This window comes from Conger conger, chromosome 16 (assembly GCF_963514075.1).
Source record: "Conger conger chromosome 16, fConCon1.1, whole genome shotgun sequence".
Classification (NCBI taxonomy): domain Eukaryota; kingdom Metazoa; phylum Chordata; class Actinopteri; order Anguilliformes; family Congridae; genus Conger; species Conger conger.
The window spans coordinates 28271043-28285035 of record NC_083775.1 but is presented as its reverse complement, the minus strand read 5'-3'; the positions used below and the strand labels follow the sequence as shown (position 1 = coordinate 28285035).

The window sequence follows — 13993 nt, the reverse complement described above, 5'->3', positions numbered from 1 at the left end:
AATTAATTTAAAAGTAGGGGCGGCACGGATGGTGCAGTGGGTAGCACTGCCGCCTCGCAGCAAGGAGGTCCTGGGTTTGAATCCCCGTCGGCCGGGGCGCCTCTGTGCGGAATTTACATGTTCTCCCCGTGTTTCCTCCGGGTACTCCGGTTTCCTCCCACAGTCCAAAGACATGCGGGTTAGGCTGATTGGAGAGTCTAAATTGCCCGTAGGTATGAGTGTGAGTGAATGGTGTGTGTGCCCTGCGATGGACTGGCGACCTGTCCAGGGTGTATTCCTGCCTTTCGCCCAATGTATGCTGGGATAGGCTCCAGCCCCCCTGCGACCCTGTTCAGGATAAGCGGGTTCAGATAATGAATGAATGAATGAATAATTTAAAAGTAGCTGGCCATTCTGTAGTCGGTCATTTAGCCGACAGGCTACGTTTGGGGAACTCCTTGAGGTGTAGTGAAGTGACCAGTCTCACACGATCCCTGTTAAAGCCAGTGTTTGTTATGAGCTTCCAGTGTTAATCCAGTGTTTATCAGTATTTGTTGTTAATCCAGTGTTCATCGTAATCGGTATTTGCTGTTAATCCAGTGTTTATGTTGATCAGTATTTGCTGTTAATCCAGTGTTTATGTTAATCAGTATTTGCTGTTAATCCAGTGTTTATGTTAATCGGTATTTTCTGTTAATCCAGTGTTTGTTATCAGTATTTGCTGTTAATCCAGTGTTTATGTTTACAGGACATCCAGTTTGTTGTTATGACGCTTTGCGTAACATCAGTGTTTGTTATTAGTGTATGTTGTTAAAGCTGGTGTTTCCATTTTCAGTGTTATTGATGTAATCAAATGTAAATATTGCCCTGACCTTGCTGTGCTAGTCTCCATGGAGACGCATTACGCCTGGATACACGGCAGCATCCTCTTTGTTTCCTGAGATACAGTTGTTGCTGTCCATCAAACTCCGGCCTCTGGATAATCTTTTTATTTGGTAATTTTAAAAGGAAACTTATAAGTGTCATTTTGAACACTGTTTCTGCAAACCAGTAACACTCTTCTACAAGGCTGGAATTTGATGCCAAAGCTTTTAAAGGAGTAAAGGATCTGAACCTTTTATTCCTTATTTTTGAGAGCAACATGTGTGGTCAGGCATAATGAAGCAAAGAGCATCTGCAACAGCATCAGTGAATGGATATTGGACTTATGCTAATGTGATGAATTTGAGGTGCAGATCATTACGTCCAAGATGAGGAAATCTGGCACCTCTCGAAGATGCTTTCTGCACATCAGTGTCAGTGGTCAGACTGTCACTGATGAGTTTAAAAATCCCCATTTTTGCCAAAAGCATGTTTCTGTGGGCACGGAGGAAGCTCTAATCAGATGCCACACCCACAGTGTCCTCTAACCCTGCCTCTCCTGCTGTCCCCGCCCTCTGTCACGCCTCCTGCACAGCCCCATGAAGACAGCGAGGAGTCGCTGACCTCCCTCCCTCACCGGGTTGCCATGGGAACCTTCCTGCCCGACCGCTCCTCCTACCAACTCCTCACGGTCATCGGTCAGTCTCGGGATGAGTGGTCGCTGTACTCGTGTGTGATAGTGCATTTATTGGAGCATGTTAGTTGGACGACAGCCTAGATTAAGTGTGTCTCTTAAGCACCATTTTTCCGGTCTCTCGGTTTTTCCAGAAGGGAGTGTAAGATAAGTCGCATCACAAAACTGTCAGTTGCAGCCAATGTCGTTAGCTACTTTAATAGGAGAACTCCTCAAGCCTGTCACTGCTGGGGCCTTGGAAAAGCTGATGTTGTCTTATCAGAGCCTAGTCCTCATTGCCTGTTCCCACTACAGCCAGCCACCCTGAACTGTGGGGTGTGATTGCCCACTGCTTCAATGAGAAAGAGACAGCTAGCTACATACAACGACAACACACTGCTGTCCTGAGTTAACAGAGGGTGCTGGGCCTACAAGTACAATTGGTGTTTAAAACTAGTGTGGGAGGGGCTGGAAATAGTTATAGTTTTTAGCTCATATTTTAGTTGCATTTCAGGCACGACTTGCACCCAGGTGCTGGTTTCTGTGTGACCCTGTATTGCAGCTCTTGTAGGGAAGTTTTTTTTAGATGTTGTGTGGCAGGATTGGTTCCAGTGTGAGTTTAAATTGTGTTCTGTGGTAGTTTTAGTGGCAGTACAATGTCTGGTGGTCATTTTGGCGGAAATTTCATAACATTACATTTTATTTAGCAGATATTTTTATCCAAAGCAACATATAAAACAGTGCATATCAAGGTCATACAACAACCGAAGACGTCAGATAAGGTACAAGCAATACATCGTGGTGTTGGCGGAATTAGTGTGTTCAGTGGTCGTGTTAGTGGAGATTCTGTTGTAGTGTTTGATTTGGAAACGTTGTGTTCAGTGGTAGCGTTCAGTGGGAAATGCTGTGTTCAGTGGTAGTGTTTGAGTTGGAAACTGTTTCGTGGTAGCGTTTGAGTAGAAATGATGTGTTCAGCAGTAGCATTGAGTTGCTTGAATTGTTCAATGGTAGCGTTTGAGTGGAAACGCTGTGTTCAGTGGTAGTGTTGAGTTGTTGAGTTGTTCACTGGTAGTGTTCAGTTGTTTGAGGTGTTCAGTGTGCCACTGGTCTCTCTCAGGCAGGGGGCTGGAGGACCTGATGACTGTTAACCTGGCCCGATACCGCCCCACCGGGGAGCACGTATCCATCCGCCGCATCGACCTGGAGTCCTGCACCAATGACATGGTCAACTACCTACAGGTCCCCGATCTGCCCAAAAATCTACATTTTACGTGTTGTCTGTCCTTCAATATATACATCATAAAACATTAACCGGAACACATTGTCAATAATTTGAACCAGAAGTTGCAGAGAAAATGTATATACTTGCTTGAATAATTAGAATCTGTATAAATGTGTACTTACCGTTGCGTTCATACTACAAGAAGGACAAAATACTGAATATGGGCAAAATTCCTTTTAAGGACGAAGGTTAAAATAGAAATACCGGTGCTTTCTGTAATTTCCAGGGGGAGCTCCACGTGTCCAAGCTGTTCCATCACCCATGCATACTGCCCTATAGGAGCATCTTCATCATGGAGAATGAGCTCTGGGTCATCACCCCCTTCATGGCCTACGGTAACAATGCAGTGCTTTCATATTCAGCTTTTCATTGTGTGCTTTACATGCAGTGAAGGGAGGGAATTTGGTGACACATGGCAGCCATTTTGGGCTGCAGGTGGAGAGGGAAGGGATGGTGGTGGTTGGTGGTTTGAGGTACAGTGTGAAGAGATGTATGCATACGGAGGGTATGGGGCATCCGCATCCTGACGTGTGCCCTCTTTCCCCGCCCCAGGCTCAGCCAGAGACCTGATCAGCACCCACTTCACCGAGGGCATGGGTGAACTGGCTATCGCCTGCATCCTGCTGGGGCTGCTGAAGGCCCTGGACTACATTCACCACATGGGCTACGTGCACCGGTCAGTCACAGGTTCAGTCAGGAGGCGTGTGTGAATGATTCAGTACTGAGTCCTGTGTACTGGTATTAAGTGGTGTGCTCAGGGACTGAGTGTGCTGGTACTGAGTGGTGTGTACATGTTTCAGTACGGAGTGTGTGTACTGGTATTAAGTGGTGTGCTCAGGTACTGAGTGTGTCTGCTGGTACAGTGGTGAGTGGTCAGTGGTGAGTCGTGTGCAAATGATTCAGCAGTGAATGGTGTGTAAATGTGTGTGCTGATATTAAGCGGTGTGTAAATGTTTCAGTACTGAGTGTGCTGATATTAAGCAGTGTGTAAATGTTTCAGTACTGAGTGTGCTGATATTAAGCAGTGTGTAAATGTTTCAGTACTGAGTGTGCTGATATTAAGTGGTGTGTAAATGTTACAGTACTGAGTGTGCTGGTTCTAAGTGGTGTGTGTGGGTACTGAGCGTGTGCTCTCTGGGCAGGAGTGTGAAGGCCAGCCATGTGCTGGTCTCTGCAGACGGGCAGGTGTTCCTGTCAGGGCTGCGCAGCATCTTCAGTCTGATCCGGCACGGCCAGCGCGTGCGCAGCGTGCACGACTTCCCACAGTACAGCGTCAAAGTGCTGCCCTGGCTCAGCCCGGAGGTGCTGCAGCAGGTAATGCACACACACACACACACACACACACACACACACACACAGCCTCTGTACACACACACTCTCTCTCTCCCTCTGTACACACACTCTCTCTCTCCCTCTGTACACACACTCTCTCTCTCTCTCCCTCTGTACACACACACTCTCTCTCTCCCTCTGTACACACACACTCTCTCTCTCCCTCTGTACACACACTCTCTCTCTCTCCCTCTGTACACACACACTCTCTCTCCCTCTGTAGACACACTCTCTCTCCCTCTGTACACACACACACACACTCTCTCTCCCTCTGTACACACACACTCTCTCCCTCTGTAGACACACTCTCTCCCTCTGTACACACACACTTTCTCTCTCCCTCTGTACACACACACACACACTCTCTCTCCCTCTGTACACACACACACACCCTCTGTACACACACACTCTCTCTCTCCCTCTGTACACACACACTCTCTCTCTCCCTCTGTACACACACACTCTCTCTCCCTCTGTAGACACACTCTCTCTCCCTCTGTACACACACACTTTCTCTCTCCCTCTGTACACACACACACACACTCTCTCTCCCTCTGTACACACACACACACCCTCTGTACACACACACTCTCTCTCTCCCTCTGTACACACACACTTTCTCTCTCCCTCTGTACACACACACACACACTTTCTCTCTCCCTCTGTACACACACACACACACACACTCTCTCTCCCTCTGTACACACACACACACTCTCTCTCCCTCTGTACACACACACACACACACTCTCTCTCCCTCTGTACACACACACACACACTCTCTCTCCCTCTGTATACACACACATGCTCTCCCTCTGTAGACACACTCTCTCTCCCTCTGTACACACACACTCTCTCTTTCCCTCTGTACACACACACTCTCTCTCTCCCTCTGTACACACACACACACACTCTCTCTCCCTCTGTACACACACACACACACACTCTCTCTCTCCCTCTGTACACACACACACACTCTCTCTCCCTCTGTACACACATACACACACTCTCTCTCCCTCTGTACACACACATACACACACATGCTCTCCCTCTGTAGACACACTCTCTCTCCCTCTGTACACACACACTCTCTCTCTCTCCCTCTGTACACACACACACACTCTCTCTCCCTCTGTACACACACACACACACACACTCTCTCTCTCCCTCTGTACACACACACTTTCTCTCTCCCTCTGTACACACATACACACTGGCAAAGCCTGACACACAAACACACATATATACCGCTCGCATGCATATGTGTGTGCACAACCTAAGCTCACACAATTACAAGCACATACGCTCACATGCATACACTCTCTCTCTTCCTCTATGCGCACACACACACACACACCCACCTTTTCAACCCACCCTGGTAAAGTGTATGTACTGTAGTGCCTGCATCATCACATCTTCGCCCCAAGCACTTGAACTGACGTAGTGATTGATGGTGTGTGAGTGTATGGCTGTGGATAATGTCCTCTGGCTGTTTCAGAACCTGCAGGGCTATGACTCTCGCTCAGACATCTACAGCCTGGGAATCACTGCCTGTGAGCTGGCCAACGGCCACGTGCCCTTCAAGGACATGCCGGCCACCCAGGTGAGCTCAGTGTGCCAGTGTGGGCCTGCCAGGGCTTTCGCAACTCTTTCTGCGTACAGGCTTATCAGAGCATCTGTCGTTTTCTCCCTTTCTCTCCTCTTCTCTACCTCTCTCTTCCCCCCTCTCCCCTTCTTCCACCTCTCTTCCCCCACATTTCTCTTTCAGTCTTTCCATTTTTCTCTTTTTTTTTGGATGGAATTGCAAAAAGCGCAAGTTTGTTTTGAACTGATGAATAAAATGGCATTTTAAAAGTAAAAAATATATATTTTCTCCTTTTCTCCCTCTCCCCCTCTCCCTCACCTCTCCCCCCTCCCTCCCCCCCTCACCCTCCCTCTCTGTCCCTCCTCTCTCTCCCTCCCTCTCACCCTTCCTCTCCCTCTCTCTGTCCCTCTTCTCTCTCCCTCCCCCCCCTCCCCCCCTCCCTCACCCTCACACTCTCTGTCTCTCCCTCCCTCCCTCCCTCTCTCAGATGCTGTTGGAGAAGCTGAACGGCACGGTGCCCTGTTTGCTGGACAGCAGCACCATCCCCACAGAGGAGCTGACTCTGAAGGCCTCTCGCTCCGGGGCTGACTCAGGCATCTGTGAGGGCCCCGGGGCCAGCGGCGCCCGCCACGCCAACGGGGACCCCCCCTCCTCCAGCCACCCCTACAACCGCACCTTCAGCCCCCACTTCCACGCCTTCGTGGAGCTCTGCCTCCAGAGGGACCCCCAGAAAAGGTGCAGCCCCCTCCCTGGCCACGCTTGCCCTTCCACAGTCAATTTTGACTCGTTTTAATGTGACATTTCTATATCCTCCTAAGACCTGGCAATGCATGAATCTCTGGTCTTAATCGTAAGACTAAAGGCATACTATGCAGGATTTTCACCTTGAAAATATAATAAAGCAAACATGCTCAGTCATAACTATGATACACTGGCAACCTGTTTGTGTTCACTTCTTCTTCATTTATATATGATGCTGCCTAGTAGTAATTTGACGACCATTTCCTGTTTCCCAGGCCTTCTGCGAATGTCCTGCTGGGCCACTCCTTCTTCAAACAGGTGGGTGGAGCTAAGCCCGGTTACATCACAACAGGAGCCTTTATAAACACACAGCCTAATGAAGGCTGCTCACATTTCTGTGTTTGATGCAAGGCAATCTGGAGTGGTGGCATGATGCAGTTTCTGTCTTTGCGACACTTTATCAGACACTACGCGTCTATTTGGGAGACTTTGCGTAAATGTTCTTTATATTCAATAAACAATATCCAAAATATTAGCCTCGTTGGATTTGTCATTCTAGATAAAACGGGGGTTTGAATACCGTATACCAAGTGACGTTGATGTAGGAGGCCATCAAAGTATGTTTTATCGTGAATTAAGCTTCTCTGTGAAATGATCAAAACATGCCAAGACATAGCGATTACAACTCAATTAGGCCTATTATAACTTTTGAAATACATAGTTTCATTTTGATAGGAATGTTTCCACCTTACCGACTACTTGGACCAAAATTTGGCATTGTGTTATTTTACTTAATTTACTTAATTTTCCTTGTGTCTGTTCTTGGCCAAAATATCTACTTATTTTTTTATTCTCTTATCAGAGTATACATTTTTTTTAAATGCCAAAGATATGGGGGTTGAGACAAACCCCAATTTCCAGTTGTAACTTAGTATTTAAGACTATTTTACAACCCATCCAATGAGGGTAATGTTTTGGATGTATATGGAGAACATTTACAGAAAGGTTGGCGAACTCCCATACCTCTGGTTGATTTTTCACAGAATGACCCCTGTACAAGTATACTTTTTTTCCTATCCGGTAAAATGTATTCTGATGCTAGTTATGGCACCTTTAAGACTATTCGAGATGTAGTAAAACATACCGACTATGAAGTATGTTCTAGCTAGTACGCTGGGAAGAATGTACAAATGGGTATGAAAGTACATACAATTTAAGTCTGTTTTGAAGCATTCAGGTTGTGTTTGTGAGGCAGACCTTCTCGTTCAGGCTGTGTGTGTGAGGTAGACCTTCTCATTCAGGCTGTGTAAGACAGACCTTCTCGTTCAGGTTGTGTTTGTGAGGCAGACCTCGTTCAGGCTGTGTGTGTGAGGCAGACCTTCTCGTTCAGGCTGTGTGTGAGGCAGACCTTCTCGTTCAGGCTGTGTGTGTGAGGCAGACCTTCTCATTCAGGCTGTGTGTGTGAGGCAGACCTTCTCGTTCAGGCTGTGTGTGTGAGGCAGACCTTCTCGTTCAGGCTGTGTGTGTGAGGCAGACCTTCTCGTTCAGGCTGTGTGTGTGAGGCAGACCTTCTCGTTCAGGCTGTGTGTGTGAGGCAGACCCTCTCGTTCAGGCTGTGTGTGTGTGAGGCAGACCCTCTCGTTCAGGCTGTGTGTGTGTGAGGCAGACCTTCTCGTTCAGGCTGTGTGTGTGAGGCAGACCTTCTCGTTCAGGCTGTGTGTGTGAGGCAGACCTTCTCGTTCAGGCTGTGTGTGTGAGGCAGACCTTCTCGTTCAGGCTGTGTGTGTGAGGCAGACCTTCTCGTTCAGGCTGTGTGTGTGAGGCAGACCTTCTCGTTCAGGCTGTGTGTGTGAGGCAGACCCTCTCGTTCAGGCTGTGTGTGTGTGAGGCAGACCCTCTCGTTCAGGCTGTGTGTGTGTGAGGCAGACCTTCTCGTTCAGGCTGTGTGTGTGAGGCAGACCTTCTCGTTCAGGCTGTGTGTGTGAGGCAGACCTCTCTCTCCACTGCAGATTAAGCGTCGGCCGTGTGAGGCTCTGCCTGAGCTGCTGCGGCCCGTGTCCCCCATCACCAGCTTCCAGAACGCCCAGCCGCCCGACTCCCCCTCGGGGCTGGCCAGCCTGGAGTCCAGCCTGAGCCAGCTGGACATGGACGACTGGGACTTCTGACAGCGGGGATGGGGGGTGGGTGTCTCAGAAGAGTGATTTTATTAGCCGTGTAAATATTCAAGCTGAAAAATCCGGACTTTGAGACTGCCAAAGTGTATCAGAGAAGACCCGTTCTGCCCTGGGCTCCTTGTGTTGGAGGCCTTAAGATCAGCTTGCGAACAGCCCAATGGATGTTTCCTCTCAAGAGCTTCTAGCATGGGAGAACCGTTTCCTGCCCAGCTACCCTGGGGCCTGGTTTCTGGATCTCTAAACCTCCTAAAAACCTCTCGTTTTCCTCTGCACATCCTCTGGCTGGTGTTGACAAAAGCCTCACTTTCAAGTCAAGCAGAACTGGCTGCCTGTCTCCACCTCACTTTGCAGTGCATCGAATTCACGAAGAACGAGTCTTGATACGCAAACTTAATTTGGTCCCGTTCGTTCACTGGATCTGTTACCTTGTGCAGAAGTGCCCTTTTATGAACAACTCTTTACCCTCACACATTCACCCTTTCTTCTACTTGAAAGTCTGTTACCTCATGTAAAGATTGTAATAATTTTTCAGCCGTCTTATTGGAATCGAAGACTCTTCTGCACCCCCCCCCTGTTACGTATTTCTAACTGCGAAGTGAATGTTACAGTATTTTGGTGAATAGTTGCATATGGAGTTTGTGTACAGATCAGCTGGAGGTAAAGCTCTTTGGCATTTGAATGTGGTGAATAAAATCGACTCCATTTGCAAACCTGGGTGAAATTGGTCCTATGCAGCCACAGGAATCGGACCACAGCCTATCAAAACACATTTATTCCAAAAAGATGTGACTTAATACTGTACATCACAAATTAAACAATAAGAGAAAGCAAAATAAACTTGAAATGGTGTCTGGAGCTAGTCGTCGTTATCGGAGGGAGGCTGGTCTGCCAGTGCCTGATGCTTCTCGATCTTGGCCATCAGCTCTGTGTGGAACCAGGTGAAGTTTAGTAAGGAGCAGTGCTGTCAGACCCTTCCCTTTTCTGCAGGTACACTTCCAACAACAGTGACTCAAGTCTCTCATTAGGGCTGCAAAACGTTAATAACAATTAGAAGTTAAGTTCCATATAAAATGCAAGCACTGGGGTGGTGCTGTGTGCAAGATATTGCCATTTAAACTTCTACTCAAAAACTATTATCTCTGGTCAAACTAGTATAGATTATGCATTCTACACATCTTTTTTTGTCAGAAAGGGCAGGAAAACCACTTGTAATTACTTTCTGAAGACAAGTCCGTCCCATTTCAAAAACTAAAATGTCACAAAATGGTGGTAACGTAACCTGGCTGCCAGCAGCATCGATCCATCTACCCACATTACGCTCACTGGTTTCGTCCCGCAAATGAATATGCGTTCTCATTGCGTTCAATCCCAGTACAGATGGGATATGAACGCTCATTCGCTCCTGTACACAGTGAGCCTGTCGCGGATGGCGTTTACCTTTGGCCGGGTTGAAGACGCCGTTGGTCTGCACGTTGCAGACGTAGCAGCGCTTGGACTTGCGGTAGTGCTGCAGCGCGCAGGTCTCGCAGAAGTAGTGCCGGCACCTGCAACCAGCGTGAACCGTTACCGTGGAGACAGCCTTCGCTGGGAGAAAGCCATTACTGTGGAAACTCCTCTCTCAGTGAGTGCTACTACAATTGTCACCTCTCTCAGGGTAGATATCACCAGAGACACTGAGTGACACCTTTTTTTTTCTTTTTTTCTTCTTCTTCTTTAACTTGCAACTGACAGGATGGGTCTAGTAAAATATAGGTATACGTGTTTATACTTCGAGAGTGGCCATTTTTGTGCTATGAACGCATTAAAAATTTTGGTCACCATAATCCATCCATCATCTAACTAACTTATCCCTGGTCGGGTTGCGACATGCTTTTGTTAATATGAGATTGCGTCTCTTCAACTAGCCTAAGATGCATGTTTTTGGACTGTGAGAGGAAGCCCACACAGACATCTGGAGAATTTGTAAACTCCACATGGAAAGGCCCAGGCCAGGATTTGAACCTGGAACCTTCTTGCTGTGACAGTGCTATCCACTGCACCGCCGTGCTGCCCATACCAAACAGGAGAGGGGTATCGGGGCTATTTTAAAGTCCTTGTGGATCTTCATTAACGAAGGGGATCTCATGGGTGTCTTGTACCGCTATGTTTGTGGTGATGAAGGGCAGCCTCGATGCTTTCACGCTGGGAACACGGGCGGGGCTCTCACTTGGTGACGATGGGGTTTTTGAAGGACTCTCTGCAGATGAAGCACTTGAAGGGCAGGTCCTCGTCATCGCTGCTCACCTCGTAATTCTCCTCATCTAAAAGAGAAACCATTACACAGAACATAAACGCATACAGAAAACATCCATAAGCACCTCACACAAAATGCACGTCGATTACAAAACCAGTGTCGTGCAAAATGCGCGTTTACAGGCAAAATAAATAAAAAGAATACATAAAAGCTCATTACCAGATTAGAGCCTACCGCTATGAAAGACCTTGACCAACAAGTACAAATATCATGTTGTTTCATTGCTCAAATATTTTGTATGACTTTTTACGGAGAAATACAAAGATGCTTTACAGAGAGCAGAAGGGAAGATTGGGCAATAACCGGGCCTGAACTCCCAAAACATATGCAAGTGAGGTTAAGACGCTGGTGGGGAGGCAAGACAAAACTCCCCGAAGGGGGAGAAATCTTGGGAGGAACCCGGCTGCAGGGGAGGAACCCGGCCAGCCCAGTGTGAAGTGAGAGGGGAATGGACGGTGGCATCAGAAGGGATCAGACTCACCGTTGGCCCCATAGCGGCCCTCGTCCAGCTCCCTCTCGATCTGCCAGCCGTGTTTATAGTCCGATCGGTCGTGCAGGAACTTGCAGCTGTCTGTTAGGGGAAAACGCAGTCATGACAGGGTTACCTTTCTTTTCCCAACATTTAACAAAGTACTCCACTCCTGTTGTTGCCATCTTTGAAGTAAACTCCCAATACTCAAGTATCAAATTTCAGGAAACTCATTAACTATTTCTGTAATAGTCTTAAAAATGTAAACATTAAAATGTGTATATATTAATGTGAATGTGTTTAATTAATGCCATGGTAGTAAATGGCATGCCACAGTTAATACATGGGTCATAGTGTGGATTGTGGGCTCGGAAAGTCTTACCCCCGAATCCACAGAAGCCTGTCTCCTTGTAGTCCTTGCAGATGTCAGGCTGGTAGTCCCAGCGCACTGTGGCCCTCAGGTGCTCCGGAGCCCGAATGGGGCCCTTTCTGTCGCAGGATACGAGCGCAGCGCACAAACGAGTCACTTCACGGCAGGATTATAGACTGAATAAAGTACTGAAAAAAGCAGTACACACCCAGGTGTGTACACATTAATGTACACACATAAATGCAGGCACATGTGTAGACACAGGGATGAGCGCAGGTTCAGAAAGTAAAAGTCCTTCCCAGTATTTTGTTCCAAACACGTGGATTTGTTAATTAGCACAATTCTTCAGCAAGGAGGAAATGGTAATTAGTGAAATCAGCTGGTTGAGTTAATGGATAGAAGAAACACATGGGAGGACATACTTTCTGACCCCTGGCCTTTCCACCGCAGGTGCACACAGATAAACGGACACAGGGAAAGCTCACCTGACCATGCCAGAGGAAGCGTTTCCCATGGTGGAGTCTTTGGGTTTGATGAACTTGTGGTAGTTGTTCATCCCGCGGTAGATTTTATCATCTTCCTTCCCCTCTAGTTCCTGGTGGAAGAATCATTCATGCCCAGTCAAAATAGTTTCACTTTCTTTTTTTCATTTAAACATACGTTTTTCTTCACTATTAAGAACTGAAAAAATTGAGAGCAAACATTAATTGCAGTTATAACCCTTAGACAATTACATTGCATGTTATTTAGCTGACGCTTTTATCCAAAGCGGCTTTGTCAAGCGATTGCCATTATGCGATTATGTGATTGAATGACGTTTGTTGAAAGTTACACCTGTAACTATACACAAAAGCATCTCTCACTTCTTGGATCTTCTGACTCCGTTCGAAGATGGCCTGTGCGTCTTTGTCTCGCTCCGTGTCCAGCTCGTAGACAGCAGTAGCACCCATATCCTCGGGACCCTCTGGTTTCTGCCAGAGAGAAACTGTGGGTTAAAGTGTTTATAAACTCGTAGACGACATAATGATAATGTATCTACTTCCCGGCGACTAGAAGACGCGAGAATGGGGAAAAGCTACATGGGTGAGGTTTTAAGCGCTCATAAATCCACCAGTTTCTTACCGCTGATCGCGATGATTTATACGCTACTGTGATTTTCTTGTCCTCTTTTTCATTTTCGCTCTCGCTAGAGGACAGCTTCTCCCGCTCTGCACGCTTTGACTGGGGAGGAAAACGAAATATCAACATGGGGCCAATACGGGTTTAAATGAGAGATGGCAGATGCCCATTTCAGAGGTTACCTTCTGAATCATTGGATTGGGAACGTTGGTCTTCTTTTGCCTTCTGATGACTGTTTTGTCTTCATCGCTGTTGCCGCCTAAGAAACAAAATAATAATTACGTATAGGCGCGATTTTCTTTTCAAAATCTGAATGCCCTTTACACTAACATTACCTATACGTTATAACGTTGCTGTCTGGACGGCTTACAAATTACTTAACATTATTAAAGTTGGCTAACTAGTCTAGGTAACACAATAGCTAGAACTTAGATTAGCTAATTTAACGAGCTAGCTAGCAAACACTCTCCTCAGATTAAATTTGAGTCTGAAGAGCTGATGCACGACCGAATCCAATCGCATGCAATTGGATTTTCGACATTAAATGTTTCACACTAGAATTGCAAAAACGACCAAGCAATTCATAAGCTAGATAGTAAACTGAGTGTCGCAGATCAATTGCTAGTTTAGCTAGCTAACGTTAACAGGAACTGGCCAATGAGTAAATTTGCTAGCTAAGTAAAATAACAAATTCTCTACTATATATATAGTGAACTACACAGTCGAATGCATTTAATGTAATAAGTCCACTTACTTTTTTCACTGTCACTTGCTTTTCTCTTCCGGGCGGCGAATTTCTTGCTTGATTTTTTAAACAGAAAAGTGCAGGTAGCTTTGGGCTCATCCGAGTCGGCCATCTTTCCCTCTGATTAAAAACAAACTGAAAGAAGAAACGAGCTGATGTTTAACGTAGCGACCCCTGGTGTCACCAACGGGATAGTCATGGAATATCTGATTTGGTCTTATCCCGGTTTACACTTGTAATATTCAGTTAATATGGATGAACTGTTCAAATAATTTGGTTTTACTGGATTTATTTGGGGATTTTATTTTTAGTTTATGGGATTTATTTTGAGGAAAATTGCATTACGTTCGTTTTGTAGATAAATCTTCAT

At 46.6% G+C, this 13993-nt stretch overlaps 2 protein-coding genes across 5 annotated transcripts in view; one reads left to right on the top strand and one right to left on the bottom strand.

Annotated features, from left to right (window-relative positions):
• Positions 1-9468, top strand: part of LOC133113949 (STE20-related kinase adapter protein alpha-like) — a 14398-nt gene extending 4930 nt beyond the window's left edge. For 2 of the 4 annotated variants that reach the window (XM_061223116.1, XM_061223117.1), the window contains 9 exons: positions 1436-1538; positions 2631-2752; positions 3022-3130; positions 3348-3471; positions 3938-4109; positions 5626-5730; positions 6200-6447; positions 6729-6771; positions 8463-9468. In XM_061223116.1, the coding sequence (XP_061079100.1) occupies positions 1436-1538; positions 2631-2752; positions 3022-3130; positions 3348-3471; positions 3938-4109; positions 5626-5730; positions 6200-6447; positions 6729-6771; positions 8463-8618 (1182 nt within the window). In that variant the 3' untranslated portion in view covers positions 8619-9468. Of the gene's footprint in view, positions 1-1435; positions 1539-2630; positions 2753-3021; positions 3131-3347; positions 3472-3937; positions 4110-5625; positions 5731-5895; positions 6032-6199; positions 6448-6728; positions 6772-8462 lie in introns of those variants that run through there. The other 2 variants (XM_061223118.1, XM_061223119.1) reach the window with 2 other exon arrangements.
• rnf113a (ring finger protein 113A) lies at positions 9379-13787 on the bottom strand. The gene is made up of 10 exons (XM_061223120.1): positions 13633-13787; positions 13061-13137; positions 12882-12980; positions 12623-12730; positions 12245-12354; positions 11772-11878; positions 11402-11491; positions 10834-10927; positions 10065-10171; positions 9379-9551 (listed from the first exon to the last, which is right to left on the bottom strand). The coding sequence occupies exons 1-10, from the start codon at positions 13733-13735 to the stop codon at positions 9484-9486; spliced, it is 963 nt and encodes a 320-aa protein (XP_061079104.1). The 5' UTR covers positions 13736-13787; the 3' UTR covers positions 9379-9483.
• Positions 13788-13993: the final 206 nt, after the last annotated feature.